This window comes from Petromyzon marinus, chromosome 5 (assembly GCF_048934315.1).
Source record: "Petromyzon marinus isolate PM22_M1 ecotype Great Lakes invasive population chromosome 5, UKy_Petmar_22M1.pri1.0, whole genome shotgun sequence".
In the NCBI taxonomy this organism is placed as follows: Eukaryota; Metazoa; Chordata; class Hyperoartia; order Petromyzontiformes; family Petromyzontidae; genus Petromyzon; species Petromyzon marinus.
In genome coordinates, this window is record NC_133671.1 from 16,463,963 (window position 1) to 16,481,146 (window position 17,184).

Genomic DNA, 17,184 nt, shown 5'->3' on the forward strand with positions numbered 1-17,184 from the left:
CGAAGGAATTAGCATAAAATTTAGCATTGAAAAGGCTGAATGATTAGCTTGTGACTGGTCACAGAAATAGCTATGTTAAAAGTTAAAGCATACACATCCGCAGAGGCACCCATTGTTAAAAGGAATTAGCATAGAATTTAGCATTGAAATAGCTAAATTAAGGCATTCGCTTGTAACTGCTACAGAAATAGTTACGTTGAAGTCAGAGCATACACATTCACCGAGGCACTTAGTACAAATCAAAACAGGAGAATTTAGCATTGAAATAACTAGGCGAATTTAGCATTAAAATAACTGGGTGATTTGCTAGTGACTGGTCACAGAAATGACTACACATCTGAGCTATTCACAGTACTATATAGTGAACCAATAAAAACTAAAATATAAATTACCTTCATGTTATCAATAAACTCTATATTCTCCAATCAGCTAAGCTACCAACCATAAGTCGTTATATATCACAATGCTATATGGCGAAAAAATGGGTGGATTCTTACCCTCAAATTTCCGTACCACGGATAGCTACGGGCCCCGTTCAGACGGACGAGTTCGTCCATGGTCGGAACAGAGGAGGGGGAGAGAGACAGCTGCGAAACCCTAGTATACTCCATGTTGTAAACCATACCATTAACCGTGGTGTGAGAGGTATTAAGAGGCAATGCTGGCGAAAGAGCTGCGGTCTGAAGGTCATCGTAAAATTACAATTAATTAAGAACAGAAATGATTTAACACATCTTTCCAGTGGTTACTAAGCCTGAATCCATCTTCTCGGTTGAAATTGTCTCTGTGCTTGTATATGTGAATGGCCTCATGAACGAATCTCTCATGGTAGCCAGTTGGTTTGCAAAGAACCTCCGTCTTGGAGAAGTCAATGTCAGAATATAACAACAAAATTCAAGAACTACTCAACGATGGCAGCTATACAAAAATAAAAAGAGATCCCACCAACAGCCTGGTCACCAAAACGAACAAAATTATCTCTGATTCAACAGCATTAATTGATGAGAACAAACAGTTCTTGTTGAAACCCTCTGCTGCCAGACCACCAAGATTATATGGCCTTCCAAAGATACACAAAGAAGATACACCCCTTCGTCCCATCGTCTCTACTATCAGCTCCCCCACCTACAAACTGGCACGTTTTCTGGCTGATATACTGCGACCTTTCACTGGAAAAACCACCTCTGCGGTACTAAATTCTACTCACCTGGTATCGACAATCAAAGACATTTCCCTGTCCCCAAACGACCTGCTTGTCAGTTTTGATGTGGTGTCCTTGTTCACCAAAGTCCCGGTACCTGACACCATCGCTATCATTGAAGACCTGGTTCATCAAGGACTGCATACTGATGTACCCCCCCTGGTGAGACATTGCTTAACCAACACATACTTCACCTGGAATGGAACTTTCTACAAACAAACTGAGGGCACCCCAATGGGCTCCCCCCTATCTCCGGTTGTAGCCAACGTATTCATGGAAAAATTTGAAACTGACGCCATCCAGACTGCCACTCTACGCCCGACCTTATGGAAGAGGTACGTTGATGACACCTTTGTCATCTGGCCACATGGCCAGCCTGCTCTAGACCAATTCCGCGACCACATCAATTCCATACACCCAGCCATCAGATTTACCATGGAGGTCGAAAAAGATGGCAAACTACCCTTTCTGGATGTCTTAATTAAAAGGAGACATGATGGTTCAATGAGCCACTCTGTCTACAGGAAAGCTACCCACACAGATGCTTACTTGAAACCGGATTCCCACCACCATCCATCCCAGAAGAACTGCCTCATCAAGACTCTATACCATAGAGCCCAATGCATTTCCGACCAGGAACACATTACCAGTGAACTCAAGCACGTACACCAGGCTCTCAGGGCTAATGGCTACTCCGACTACACAATCCGCAAAGCCATCACTCCAGTCATGAAGAAGGATCCTCTTGTGGAGCCACTCAAAACCATCACCTTACCCTACATTGCAGGGGTCACTAAAAAGATCTCCAAAATCCTGAATAAACACAAGATCCAGGTCCGATTCAACACAGTACACAAAATCCGTGATTTAGTTCCATCTGTAAAAGATGCTCTTCCAGACATACAGTACCCGGGCGTTTACAAACTAAAGTGCCTCTGTGGTAGTAGCTGCATTGGAGAAACCAAAAGACATATCTCGGACCGCATCCGCGAACATAAAGCAGACTTGAAACACGGTAAGACGAACTCCTCTGCCGTGGCAGATCACTGTTACAATTCAGTGGGCTCACATGACATTGACTTCTCCAAGACGGAGGTTCTTTGCAAACCAACTGGCTATCATGAGAGATTCGTTCATGAGGCCATTCACATATACAAGCACAGAGACAATTTTAACCGAGAAGATGGATTCAGGCTTAGTAACCACTGGAAAGATGTGTTAAATCATTTCTGTTCTTAATTAATTGTAATTTTACGATGACCTTCAGACCGCAGCTCTTTCGCCAGCATTGCCTCTTAATACCTCTCACACCACGGTTAATGGTATGGTTTACAACATGGAGTATACTAGGGCTTCGCAGCTGTCTCTCTCCCCCTCCTCTGTTCCGACCATGGCCGAACTCGTCCGTCTGAACGGGGCCCGTAGCTATCCGTGGTACGGAAATTTGAGGGTAAGAATCCACCCATTTTTTCGCCATATAGCATTGTGATATATAACGACTTATGGTTGGTAGCTTAGCTGATTGGAGAATATAGAGTTTATTGATAACATGAAGGTAATTTATATTTTAGTTTTTATTGGTTCACTATATAGTACTGTGAATAGCTCAGATGTGTAGTCATTTCTGTGACCAGTCACTAGCAAATCACCCAGTTATTTCAATGCTAAATTCGCCTAGTTATTTCAATGCTAAATTCTCCTGTTTTGATTTGTACTAAGTGCCTCGGTGAATGTGTATGCTCTGACTTCAACGTAACTATTTCTGTAGCAGTTACAAGCGAATGCCTTAATTTAGCTATTTCAATGCTAAATTCTATGCTAATTCCTTTTAACAATGGGTGCCTCTGCGGATGTGTATGCTTTAACTTTTAACATAGCTATTTCTGTGACCAGTCGCAAGCTAATCATTCAGCCTTTTCAATGCTAAATTTTATGCTAATTCCTTCGTCAAGGCTCTTTGTTCCTCTCACACAGCTTAAAAGCCGTGATCTGAACGTGACTCTCTCACTCCAGCGCTGTCCTACCAGACAGTCTCGCTCCCTTCACCTGATGAAGGCCGCTTGTGTTGTGGCCGAAACGTCGTGAGAATATTATTGTGTTATTTTATTTTATCAATTTATTATTTTATTCTCATTCTACGTGACTTTACCGAAAGAACCAAAGAAGAAGGAGGAGGATTTCTCCACATTTCTGGCTATCGCCTGATGAGGCTGGTTGTAATATACCGGTGAAACGTCGCACTCGAATTGTACATATTGTGGATTTACTCTCCGACACAACCGATGTGCTGAACTAGTAGCTAATTGGCATGTTTTGGTGAAGTGACAAACCTTACGAATTGGCGGTGTAAAGTGGTGGTGGTTTTAACGACACATTTGTATTCACGCGATCTAACCCACAAACCTCTATTTTGGATATTGGTCGTGAAAGCCTACACGTTAAAAAACACAGCAGGCAGACTGCTGAGGCAGGAAGAAATATGCGATCTTACATTCACTTGCAAATTCCATCTCTAGCCCCGCCCACTTACCCTTGGGTTGTACCCATCTCAAACCTTTATAACCTTTGGCTGTAGTAGCTCTCTCACTTTATTTCTTCCTGCCTCAGCAGTCCGCCTGCTGTATTTTATCACCTGAAGACGATTGCTTGTGTTGTGACCGAAACGTCGTGATTGTTTTTATTTTTTTTCTATCTACGTCACTTTACCGAAAGACCCAAAGAGTATTAGTAGTACCGTTAAGTAAAAGTATGTAAAATGGTTTATAAATAACAAGGTAAACGAATGAACAGACGAAAAACTAAATTAGGCTCAGAATAAGCCCTTCAGGATAATACCCTTTGGTCAAAGTTAATTTGGTTATTTAATTTCAATATCTACTGCATAATTCGTATGTCCTATGTTAACATTTGGCTATAATTGTAAACATAGAAAATATGATTAAACTACCCCAAACATGCAATTAAAACTTGCATCTTTAAATGTAATTATATTACAATATAAATATAACGCAGTGCAACTAATGCTTCTCACATTTTGGGGAGCATTAAAAAACATTGTCATCACAAAGAAGAAGAATGCTTTCTCAGCACGTATCTGCGTATACTCAATGCTTGTCACACATTACATAGATGTAAAAATCACGATATTTATGTCCTGTTATATTTATCTGGACACATCACATACAGCCAGTGCCCGAGATACGAACGTTTGACTTACGAACACCAGCACTTAAGAAGGAACCTCCACAGAATGTTCTCATTTTTGAAACCATCCGACTTGTGAACGTTCAGTCGTACTTAAGAGCCGAACCGCGGGACTCCTCCGCGGGATGTAATGAGTCCAAGCAATCCCGCTTGAAAAGAGGTGTCAGTGATATTTTCTTTCAACAGACGTTTAAAGGGTGGCACTCAAGGACAGTCGTGCACCCAACAGCGCCAGCACGCCTCTGTGCGGGTGTTGACGCGGTTCTACACAGAGAGTGCCGATGGCACGGATCATGTGTCCACGTTGCCTGGAGCCGATTGGCTGGCCGACGTAACCCACTTGGTGCGTAACAACCTGTGGGTGCTCGACGGACGAGTGGCCGAGCTGCGCGAAGGCACGGTGCTGAAGGGCCTCGAACCCGGCTCAACCATTATTCAGGTGAGCGCATTTGACGTTGCGGGTATTTAATTTTTTACCTGGACGCAGCCGTGGTGTAACGGTTAGCACACTGGACTTATAATGCAGAGGTCGCCTGTTTTATTTGCCGGAGCGGCCGTTGAAATATTCATGCAAGTTTCTGAAATCTCCTCCGTCCCGGTCCACCCGGAGGTGTAAATGGGCACACCACAGTCAGTCGATCAGGAGGTCGCGGTTGTTGGAGTCAAATGTGGATACTCCCGCCTCTTCCTAAATGTTCAGCCAGCGTGGAAGAGTAGGCCAAATACCCTCTCGAGAGGCCCTCCAGAGCTTCCTCTCTTGGAGGCCCCTCCACTAGCATTGGCATGAGGCAAGTAAATCACAAATGAAATGAAAAAGAGCGAACCACAAAAAATCATCAATTTATTGGATTGTGACTACTGATTCAATTGCTGGGAGGTAAATCATTACTCATCTAAATTATACTGTAGTTTTGTTTTTTGATCATCTAAATGTCATTGTCTATATATAAAACTAGCAAATACTATTATGTATGTTAACGTTCAAGCTTCATAACCAATCACATTAACTGCAGATGCAGGTGAACATTGCAAAATAAGATCATCCTTCCTCCGTTAAAGAAGCAAAAAAACTGGTATTGAAAAGTAAATCACATTTAATTTTTGTTTTATCACCGTCCTATGTGGAATAGATTATATTGGATGGATAATGTATTTTTGTTACACAAATGGCTCCATTCCCACAACAGTCGAGATTTTGAGGCCAACTGCAATGGCTATAAACAACATGATGCCTGTGCGATGACAACACGGTGCACTTATATGTATCTGGCAGCTCTCTTTATTCTCCAATCAAGCACCATGCCAAGTAACGTGTGGGAATATTAAACTAAATGCCAGACAGTAGAGCCTCTCAGAGCCTGTTTTAGATGAGAGTGAAAGTGTTCATGGAGACCCATACTTAGGAATTAACCCCGAGGTGCCTTTTGCATCACCATCAATTTCCTTAGACTGACATGCACCTTGACATTTAGTCAGAAAACTGTTCCTACACTTAAACCAGAAGGCAGCAACCCCTTTTGTTCCATGGGAGTTCAGAAATAAAAAAAGGCCACTGCTGCAACTGCTGTGCCGGGAGATCAACCATGGCGACCTATGAATCGCAAGTGTGGTGCGCTGACCTTTTAAACCACGACAGCAAAGAGTTGCATCTGAGTTCTGAGAAAATACATAGAAGAAGAGGGAACTTTGACTTTTGAGGCAGGCAGTGTGCTGCAGGTTTGCATCATGTATATATTGTGCGTGCAATGTAAAGTTTAAACGGAAATTAAAAACATCAATCTTACTGCATATACCAACGTGTTTACACGACAATGGCTCTGCAAGCTTTGCGAACATGAATAGAATAGATGCAGGTTGTTTGCCTGGAGAAAATGTATAGATTGCAAATTGATTTTTTTTTTACATTTGCTTTGCCGGGAGTGATTCATTAGTTGCTGTAATGACCTAAGCTTATGCAATAACCACGTTTTCTTTGCAAAATCTGTTCAATTAGTTGACGTCACTACCAGCTTAACGTGATCATGCAATAGAACGTGCATTTGCTAATGTGCTGTCTAAATTAACCTGCATTTGAAGAGAGCTGTACATAATTAATAGAAAGAAGCAGTCATCGGCAAAGGGAACTAGAAAGGCCTCGAGTGTGGACTTGAATTGTAACAAGGGAATCCCTCTTTGCATGGCTGAGTTTGGAGGGATGGGAGACCGTAACCCTCTCGAGGCTGCTACCGAGGAAAGGGAGGTTTTTGCGATGGGACGGATGGTTCCTTGGGTGTTGGGGGTTGGGGTGGTGTCTTGCGTGGGTTTGTTCAGGATGTGAGGGAGGGCAGCTGTGTCGAGAGCTAAATTAATGATACCAGATGAGATGGAGGCATTGACGAAGCTGCTAAAGAAAGGGGGCCAGGGTGGGTTGGCGGTGTTGTTCGGCATGATGTCCGAGATTTCGTTTCCACGTTCTGCTTGACTGATTATTCAGAAACTAAAGCTCCTGGCACATGGAGAAAAAAACAATCAGGCATAATGCCAAACAACAACAACATGCTGTACAACCCGAAAACACATCGGAGAGCTCTGCATTACAAACCGCGCAAAATCGCATTCCGCAGATTTATTATTATTATTACCGATTGATTCCCCCTCCCCCTCCCACCTTCCAATTCGTGTTTTCTGTTGTGCCAGGTTCTGTCACCTGTGTCCGGCGGCGTGCTGGGGGAGCGCGCGGTGACGGTGAGCGAGGAGAAGGTCTCCGTGAGCGGGCTGCACGTGACGCTGCTCTCGGGCCTCTCCCTGTCGCTGCGAGCCAGCAGCAGCGAGCCGGGCGTCGTCGTCGCCAGCACCACCGCGCAGCACGGCCTGCACTCGCTCAAGCAGGTGATTGGCTTTGGGTGTCCGGGCCCAAAGGAAGCGAGGGGGCCCTGTGATTGCTTGCTCACAGCATTGCTGACGAAAGCACCTCTGCTCGAGGAAGCCCTCGAGTGTCCCTACGCGGGATATTATGTCCTACTCTTCCACGCTAGCTCAAAGGAAGCTTTCCTTATCCTACCGTTTTTTTTTATTAACTAAGGTGGAAAGGGATTGTACGTGTGTGTGTGTGTGTTGAACTTCTTTCGCACCGTACGTAGCCAACCGTGCGAAGGTTAAGGCTACCCCCAGGTACGCGGGCCGTGCGTGCAGCCCACATTACTTCCCCTTTTGAATGCTTTCCAACAAAGGTGGGAAGGTATTCTATGCATGTGTGTTGAACTTCTTTCGCAACGTACGGAACCAACCATGCTAATCGGAGGTGTGGGAATTCATTGGATTTCTCCGTCTGTCTGTCTCTCTGTCTGTATGTCCGTCTATCCATCTACAACACGGGGTCACGACGATTCTCGTAAAAGATTATCTGACCTGAACGGAACCGCCGTGTAAAGCCAGCGTCGCTATTAGGGACTTAACGTCGAGGAAATTGACCACGTTGATCAAGGGGTTGCCAAAAAGTCAATTTGCTCTCTTGGCAAATTCTTTCACCCTAAAAGCTTCCCCATCTGCCTGCATACCGCAAATTGTATTCTTCCAAAAACAAACACTAATCGTGCACCACGATTTTTCTTCTAACTTTACTACAAGGAATGTATGTACATGTTATTTGTAAACTGACATACGTACAGTAGCTATAAAGTTGTCCTGCTGTCTTGAAAAAATTATATCACAATCTTGGCTCTTTTAAAGCGAGTCTGCAGAACATGTGTAATGATGGCGGTGCCTTCCAGACAGGCAAAGCATGGTTGTTATGTTTATTGTTGAAGATATATCTCGACAGATATAATCAACTGTTGATTTAAAGCTTTCGTGACTGCAGGGATTAATATTCTTGGTTCTTTCGGTAAAGCCACGTCGAAGTTTTCACACCTGATGATGATTGCTTGTGTTGCAGTCGAAACGTCGTGAGAATTTTATTGTTTTATATTTTTTATTATTTTATTGTTTCCCTTCTACGTGACTTTACCGAAATAACCAAAGAAGACGTTACCATTAGTATTCGTGGTGATGTTCGTGTGGACCCTGTATTTTTTCTAGTCGCGTAGTATTAATGACCATTGATGCACTGTGTGAATATTGGCACATTGATGGTTCAGCACAGCCAGCACCCAAGAGGCTGCCACAATAGGCATGGCTCGCCGACAATTGATGGACAAGTTCAACGTAACGAGTGCGCGAATTCTGGTGCACGAGCCAAAGGTGGTGGCAATTTGAGCTTCATGTTTGTCATCTAGGAGAGCAGTAGCACAGTAGTTACCACACTGGTGCAATTCGCTGCTGAAATCAGCGCCATTCCATATCAGAACTAATCCCGGCCTTCCCTCCACCCTATTCACCAACGTGCACTGACCAGCACGGTGAAGTATGATTAAACAGCCTCCATGACTGATGCAGCGTGGGAAGGCCTTTATTCAGCAGTGGACTGACAAAATCTTATAAATAATTGTGTTATTTACTATTGTATACCGTATAATATGCATACACAAAACTAATTAATTTTAGTTATGGACTAACAAAATAAAGGCCAGGCATGCAGGGCCATTATTCGCGAATGATGTGCAAAGTTATTTATTATGTTTTTGAAACTGGTAATTGAGTTTTTAACATTTATACTTGCCTTATACAAGTATAATATGTGCTTTGGATTTCTGAAAAATTGGTGCTTTCCCCACTCGTAAAAACACAAAATTATTCCGTTTTCTTGTAGAAAGCATCTCTGCTCATCTGGGTAGAATTTGAAGACAACACAATGGTGCCACTGAGCCTCTTCAGCACAAAGGACTATAATCTTACCATCAACAACGTGGACAGACGAGCAGCATCTATCAATGCGGAAAATCTGTCTTGGGAACCAATTTTCCAAGCCAAATGGGATGGAAATGAAAAACTGATTCAAGTGGTGCTGCAAAATCCACAGCCCTGTTGGGATGACGATGCTGAACCCGCTATGTTCTCAACGTCCGTCGAAGTCCTTGTGAAATTTGGTCAAAAGAGAGAAGAGGGGGAGGAAGGAGGTGCGAGTAAAACTCCAGACGCCGGCAAAAATCAATACGTTAAGAACGTCAGCCAAATCAGCACATCCTCTACAGCGATTGGAGCGAAGACTCAAACGGAGATTGTGAAAGCGGCCAGGAACAGCTCGCGACACACGGTAGGTCCCAAGGGACATGGAGGGAAGGAGAGCGTCAGTGATGGAGGTGCTATCGGCCCGGCACAACACGGCAGCAGTGGCTCATCTGAGAGAAAGCCGAGAGGTCTCTCCGATATCCAGATTGGAATGTACACCTTGCTGACAGTATTCTGCATCGCCATCCTGATGTTTCTGATCAACTGCTTAATATACGCGGTGAAGTACAGGCGCAGGCGTGTCCACCTGGGGAGTCAAGAGGTCGCTCACAGCCACGAATGGATCTGCCTCAGGGACAGTCAGGAATCGGCCGTCAGTACTCTAAACAAGGACACTAACTCACAGCTCGCCAAGCAGAAGCATAAATACGTGGGAGGTCCACAGGTGTACCTCCAGGCCAGCGAGAAGGTGTCTACTGAGGCGTACGTGACGCAGGGGGAATGCAGGAGCGGGATTCCTCGTACATCTCCTCTTCGGAAGAATTCCATATTTACAACAATCTGGGTGACGAGCAACAGCAGTAAGGCACAGGCGGCTGCTAGCCCTTCTCGTTCTGCCAGAGATGAGATCGCATTATCATATTCCCGTGACGTTTGTTGATAGTAACAAAAATATATATATAGGATACAACCGAAAAAAATATACATGACGTGGCATGAGAGAACTTTGGATATTTTGGTGATGTATCATAATCGGCTTGTAAAATAGTAAAATAATGGGCAACATTGGCCAGCTGTTGTAGTATGTGTATAAGATTACAATTTGCAAAAGTAACATTGTCATTTGTGATAATCTTCTCTAATCTCTACAAATGATATCAAGGATAACTACGTACAAATCTCGGCACACAGTTAAACATGCACATTTATCCATAAAGGTGTGTAATGTACATCGTTATTTGCACGAATTTAAGCTTTAATGATCCATTTTTTAAAGTAAATGCTGTTTTCACTGATGTTGATTTTACTTTAGCATACTGAAATAAATGGTTGCCTGTTACATTCCTTTACACCGACGCATCGTTGCCATTAATAGGTGTGGACATACCATCCGAGACTGTTTAAGGTGATGTTTTTAAACAACACATTAACATAACTTTAATCATCTAAATCAACCTTCCTTCACGGCTCCCAGAGCATTCGCATTCAGTGCGGCCAGTTCGCTTAATGGAATGATTTATGGCTCTCTCTTTAATTGGTATTTGTCTATCAAAGGGATTGGGAGGGGCTGTTAATGAATCCCCTCGTAGACTGAGTATACAATTTTATTTTCTACCACGTTGTCGAGGGAATAGATGAGATTGAAAACTTAAATAGGGTGTTTAACTGTAAATGTTTCTAAGGAGCCTTGGGCAGGGCCACCAGAGAACGCGAGGGCGTAGAAGGAGCGAGTGCTGTGAGCAGGTAATAACGAAGATTACAGTGTACCTCAAACGTGATGTAGCCGTTGCAATTACGGAAGGAACCAGGAGAGCAAGGCAATTTAATGGTACCGACATCCAGTCAGCACCGCATTCGTAAATCACCATCATAAGCAGCCATTTTCTATCCACTGCTGAAGGAAGCCCCCCCCCCTCATACTTTTGCTTTCCCCTCGCGGTTCTACGATGCCCAACAATCCATCTCGCTCCCATCTCCATGGTGGTTCTCTCCCCTGGGTGCATTCCCTCGCTATTTGGCTGTCCTTCTGTCACCAGCGTCATCCATCGGCCCTCATCGTCCCTTCTTGTCACGCGTCTTGCTCCTTAATCTCGAATAACTGTCCAGAGCAGTCATTATGTTGTCTCTGAATTTGATTTTGTTCACTGATCGATGTGTCCCTCTTTCTCTCTCTCTCTCGGTGTAATTCGTAGCATGGATATCTCGATTCTTCTTTATGTCACTTCTTGAGAATTTGTTTAATGTTATTTTTCGGTGTTCCGTGCTTCTGATACGTTTGTAATAGCTGGCAATGTGCTAATTTAAAGTCTTCTTGGTATGTGGCATTTCATTTTCAGGTTCAGCTTTTATCAAGATCTTCATCCTGCACATATTCACCTCTTTTTTAAGAACTTGATTCTCATCTGCGTTAATTATTTGCCCGAGTTATACACCCACACTTTACTGTTTCAAGTTGCAAACTTGTTGTACATGATGTACAACATGGCACCTTTAGGAGAACATCAAAATTGCATGGTAATTCGCGAAACTGCTTTTTAAATGTATTCAGAACACAGTTTACTCCCACATCTGTCTTTAGTTTCCAAAAGATTGACTTCATTTCCAGAGAACAGATATCCTTGGGTAAATGTGTTCTTCTATCAAAGATAATTAAGCAAAAATAAGGTGAGTGTAAACTTGTGCAATTAAACGCCTGCATATAAAATATTTTGCATCAAGGGGCAGCGCAATATTAATTGGTTTTACCAACTATAATCGCCAACACAAACAACTCGCCAAGAACGGCCATGATCAATCCACTACTGGGCGTAAGGGCCTCTCCTAAACCATCACAAACCTCTCACTGGCAACTGTGATGAGTACAGGGACTCCTCTGCTTACGAACGAGTTAGGTTCCAGATGTCTGTTCATGAGTCGATTTGTTTGTAAGTCCAACTTTCCTCCTGTCGATTCCAAAAATGTTGTACGGCATGTACACTAAACACGGGGAATGAGTTTTAAAGTTGTATCATCTTCTGTAGATGTAGATGCCACTGGCTCTTGATGCTCTGCAGATGTAGATGCCACTGGTTCGTCACGTTCTGCAGGTGTAGATGCCACTGGTTCTTCACGTTCTACAGATGTAGATGCCACTGGTTCTTCACGTTCTGCAGATGTAGATGCCACTGGTTATTCATGTTCTGCAGATGTAGATGCCACTGGTTCTTCACGTTCTGCAGATGTAGATGCCACTGGTTCTTCGTGTTCTGCAGATGTAGATGTTACTGGTTCTTCGTGTTCTGCAGATGTAGATGCCACTGGTTCTTAACGTTCTGCAGATGTAGATGGCATTGGTTCTTCACGTTATGCAGATGTAGATGCCACTGGTTCGTCATGTTCTGCAGATGTAGATGCCACTGTTTCTTAATGTTCTGCAGATGTAGATGCCACTGGTTCTTCACGTTCTGCAGATGTAGATACCACTGGTTCGTCATGTTCTGCAGATGTAGATGCCACTGGTTCTTTACATTCTTCAGATGTAGATAACACTAGTTCTTCACGTTCTGCAGATGTAGATTCCACTGGTTCATCATGTTCTGCAGATGTAGATGCCACTGGTTCTTAATGTTCTGCAGATGTAGCTGTCACTGGTTCTTCACGTTCTGCAGATTTGGATGTCACTGGTTCTACACGTTCTGCAGATGTAGATGCCACTGGTTCTTCACGTTCTGCAGATGTAGATGCCACTGGTTCTTCACGTTCTGCAAACGTAGATGTCACTGGTTCTTCACGTTCTGCAGATGTAAATGCCACTGGTTCTTCACGTTCTGCAGATGTAGATGCCACTGGTTCTTCACGTTCTGCAGATGTAGATGCCACTGGTTCTTCACGTTCCGCAGATGTAGATGCCACTGGTTCTTCACGTTCTGCAGATGTAGATGCCACTGGTTCATAACGTTCTGCAGATGTAGACGACACTGGTTCTTCACGTTCTGCAGATGTAGATGCCACTGGTTCTTAATGTTCTGCAGATGTAGATGGCACTGGTTCTTAACGTTCTGCAGATGTAGACGACACTGGTTCTTCACGTTCTGCAGATGTAGATGCCACTGGATCGTCATGTTCTGCAGATGTAGATGCCACTGGTTCTTAATGTTCTGCAGATGTAGATGCCACTGGTTCTTCACGTTCTGCAGATGTCACTGGTTCTTCGCGTTCTGCAGATGTAGATGCCACTGGTTCACGTTCTGCAGATTTAGATACCACTGGTTCTTCACGTTCTGCAGATGTAGATGCCATTGGTTCTTAACGTTCTGCAGATGTAGATGTCACTGGTTCTTCACGTTCTTCAGATGTAGATGCCACTGGTTCTTCACGTTCTGCAGATGTAGATGCCACTGGTTCTTCACGTTCTGCAGATGTAGATGCTACTGGTTCTTCGTGTTCTGCAAATGTAGATGTCACTGGTTCTTCACGTTCTGCAGATGTAGATGCGACTGGTTCTTCACTTTCTGCAGATGTAGATGCCACTGGGTATTCATGTTCTGCAGATATAGATGCCACTGGTTTTTCACGTTCTGCAGATGTAGATGCCACTGGTTCTTCACGTTCTGCAAATGGAGATGCTACTGGTTCTCCGTGTTCTGCAGATGTAGATGACACTGGTTCTTCACGTTCTGCAGATGTAGATCCCACTGGTTCTTCATGTTCTACAGATGTAGATGCCACTGGTTCTTCATGTCCTGCAGATGTAGATGCTACTGGTTCTTCATGTTCTGCAGATGTAGATGCTACTTGTTGTACATATTTTGCAAATGTAGATGCCAATGGTTCTTCATGTCCTGCAGATGTAGATGCTTCTGGTTCTTCGTGTTCTGCAGATGTAGATGCCACTGGTTCTTCACGTTCTGTTCGATGTAGATGCTCATTCCCTTTGGTGCTCGTCTTTCCTCTATTCTCTTAAAAAAACTCACCAAGAGATATCTGCACAGTGCTCGCTTCTTCTCTTCATAAATCAACTTGTAACAGGCAATAGCATCGTGAATAGCTGCAACTCGGCACGCGGACAGCTTTTTCTGAGATCTTGCATGGAGCCCCAGGCCGAGGGAGATTGACAGTTCTTTTCTGTTTCTTCCATTTGCGAATAATCGCACCAACTGTTGTCACCTTCTCTCTAAGCTGCTTGGCAATAGTCTTGTAGCCCATTCCAGCCTAGTGTAAGTCTACAATCTTGTCTCTGACATCCTTGCAGAGATATTTGGTCTTGGCCATGGTGGAGAGTTTGGAATCTGATTGATTGATTGCTTCTGTGGACAGGTGTCTTTTATACAGGTAACAAGCTGAGATTAGGAGCACTCCCTTTAAGAGTGTGCTCCTAATCTCAGCTCGTTACCTGTATAAAAGACACCTGGGAGCCAGAAATCTTTCTGATTGAGACGGGGTCAAATTATTATTTCCCTCATTAAAATGCAAATCAATTTATTACATTTTTGACATGCGCTTTTCCGGATTTTTGTTGTTGTTATTCTGTCTCTCACTGTTCAAATAAACCTACCATTAAAATTATAGACTGATCATTTCTTTGTTAGTGGGCAAATGCACAAAATCAGCAGGGGATCAAATACTTTTTTCCCTCACTGTACATACTTCATACATATATATGATACCCACGTGTTCCTCTTTCTGTCTCTCAATGTGATTCCGAGCATGCATCTCTCCGCGCTTCTTTGCGAAAAATTTTTAACTGTTGTATTCTCTAAGTCAATGTCCTTGTTTCTGATCCACATGTCATAGTTAAAAGCTCTCTTCTTTCTGAACAGTTGTCTTCTGCCCAAATAGAAGTGGAGCCTAAAATGTACAGCTCATAGCTCCCATATTAAGCTTTCATTGCTTGCTAGCTTAATCAGTAGACATCAATTTATATTTAATTCCATAGTATTTTGGTCAAAAAATGCTCAGGTCATTTGTTCTCGTGTGAAATCCAGATTAATCTTCTCTGCCAATGCGATTATATTATCATTGTCCACACATTTGGTCCCAATTGGAAACACATCTTTTCCTCTTACCAATGTGTAATTTGCTGCGTCCTTCAAAAAATATTTAGCGGATATAATACAAAAGGAAAGTTTTGAACGTCGTCTACTTATGTATAACGTGTAACAGTAATATTTGTATATTAAAAGTTCCATGCTGTCCCGCGCATTGGTACGTTATTGCAAATTGTGCCAGTTCAGTTTGTTCCCTTCTCATTTCTGTGGTCCTATTAAGTTAATATGGCAGCTTGAGCCTTTTGTTTTTTTACAAAAAAAATTGAAAGCTGCTAAAATAAAAACTCTGGCTTACGTATGTTATCGTCAACAATAAAGTGTGACTCTAAGGTTCTTTGTTGCATTAGATTTTGTAAAAAACTTTTTAATCATATTCAAATAAAAAATGTAAGAACTATTTTTGTATTGCTGCAGAGAGAGAGAGAAAATGAACTTCACCGCATTGTTATTAAATAAAAAGTTTGGTTGCCTAAATGATATATGAATTTCGATTTAAAGCTTTTGTGACTGCAGGGATTCATCTTCTTGGTTCTTTCGGTAAGTTGTAACGCAACACAGGACAGAGCAGCGCATCGTGGCTGTTTCTCTCTCTCTCCCCCCTCCTCCGTTCCGAGCATAGATGGACTCGTCCGTCTGAACAAAGCTCGTCGCTTTCCGTGGTGCTAACGTTGAGAAAAAATAAAAAAGAAACCGCCACTTTTTTCGACATAGAATTGTAATGTTAGTAGCTCAGCTGATTGGAGAGTATATTGAGTTCATTGATTATATTGATGTACTTTATATTTAGTTCTTTCACATCGGTTTATTGTATGATAGTTGGGCAGTTGCAGTTCTTTAGCGTCAATATACTAAATGCCTCTGTTGATATGTAAACTCTGACTTTAACATAGCTACTTCCATGACCAGTTACATGCTAATCCTTCACACTAACATCATGCTAATCTCCCAGTTACATGCTAGTTTCTGACTTTAACATCCTGCTAATCTCTCACATTAACACGGCTACTTCAATGCTAAATTCTTCTGTTGATATGTAAACTCCTTTGTCAAGGCGCTCTGCTCCTCCCACCCAGCTTAAAATACGCTGCCAAGCTTAGCAGTGTTCATTGGAGCGCTGTCTTTCCGACAGTTCTGTTTCTTCACCTGAGGAAGGCTACTTGTGTTGTGGCCGAAAGTCATGAGAATTGTATTTTATTGTTTTATTTTTATTATTTTATTATTTCCCTTCTACGTGACTTTACCGAAAGAACCAAGAAGATAAATGAATTCCATAGTAGAGGTTTTTTGGGGGGGTTAGATCGCGTCAATATATAAATGTTGTGTCGTTAGAACCCGCCACCACCCGACACAGCCAACTAGTAAGGGTTGTCACGTAAACAAAACGTGGCCAATTCGTCACTAGTACAGCACACCGGTGTGTTGGAGAGCCAAGCCACAACATAAATGAAATGCTGGTTTTAAAAAAATGGCCAAAAATATGTAAAATGTTGCATTTTATTTTGTGGGGAGGGAAGGGAATTGGGAATGAGGGGGAGATGGAAGGAGGGGGTGAGGGAGAGAGGGGGAGATGGAGGGGGAGAGGGAGGCGGCGAGACATTGGCACTCAAAGTCGTTTCAATAAAAAAAAGCCATTCTGGATATTCTCGTAAGTAATAGTGAACATCACTCAATGGTGCAGTGCTTGTTCCACAGCAGGAGGCATCGCCTGAGCCGAGCACCACAAATGCACGGAGAGTGTGTGTCACGCTGCTATAAGTATTTGCAATACCAAACAAAACGCTGCGACCCCAAGGAGAGCGTGCTCTGCACGGCACCTTTGATGTGCACAGCCTGAGCAACACTTCACCGGCAAACTTTGACGCGTTATAATTGCGTGACCGGAGCGGCAATTGGTCTCACGTTAGCGCATCCTCCAGGATTTATACGATGCCGTTGTAGAGTAATGAA

The 17,184-nt window shown here is 43.1% G+C and overlaps 1 protein-coding gene across 2 annotated transcripts in view; it reads left to right on the top strand.

Annotated features, from left to right (window-relative positions):
* LOC116939133 (transmembrane protein 132E-like) overlaps positions 1 to 15,711 on the top strand; it is a 62,259-nt gene extending 46,548 nt beyond the window's left edge. For both annotated transcript variants that reach the window (XM_032947156.2, XM_032947158.2), the window contains 3 exons: positions 4,592 to 4,844; positions 7,082 to 7,273; positions 9,132 to 15,711. In XM_032947156.2, the coding sequence (XP_032803047.1) occupies positions 4,592 to 4,844; positions 7,082 to 7,273; positions 9,132 to 10,151 (1,465 nt within the window). In that variant the 3' untranslated portion in view covers positions 10,152 to 15,711. The remainder of the gene's footprint in view (positions 1 to 4,591; positions 4,845 to 7,081; positions 7,274 to 9,131) is intronic.
* The last annotated feature ends 1,473 nt before the right edge of the window (positions 15,712 to 17,184 follow it).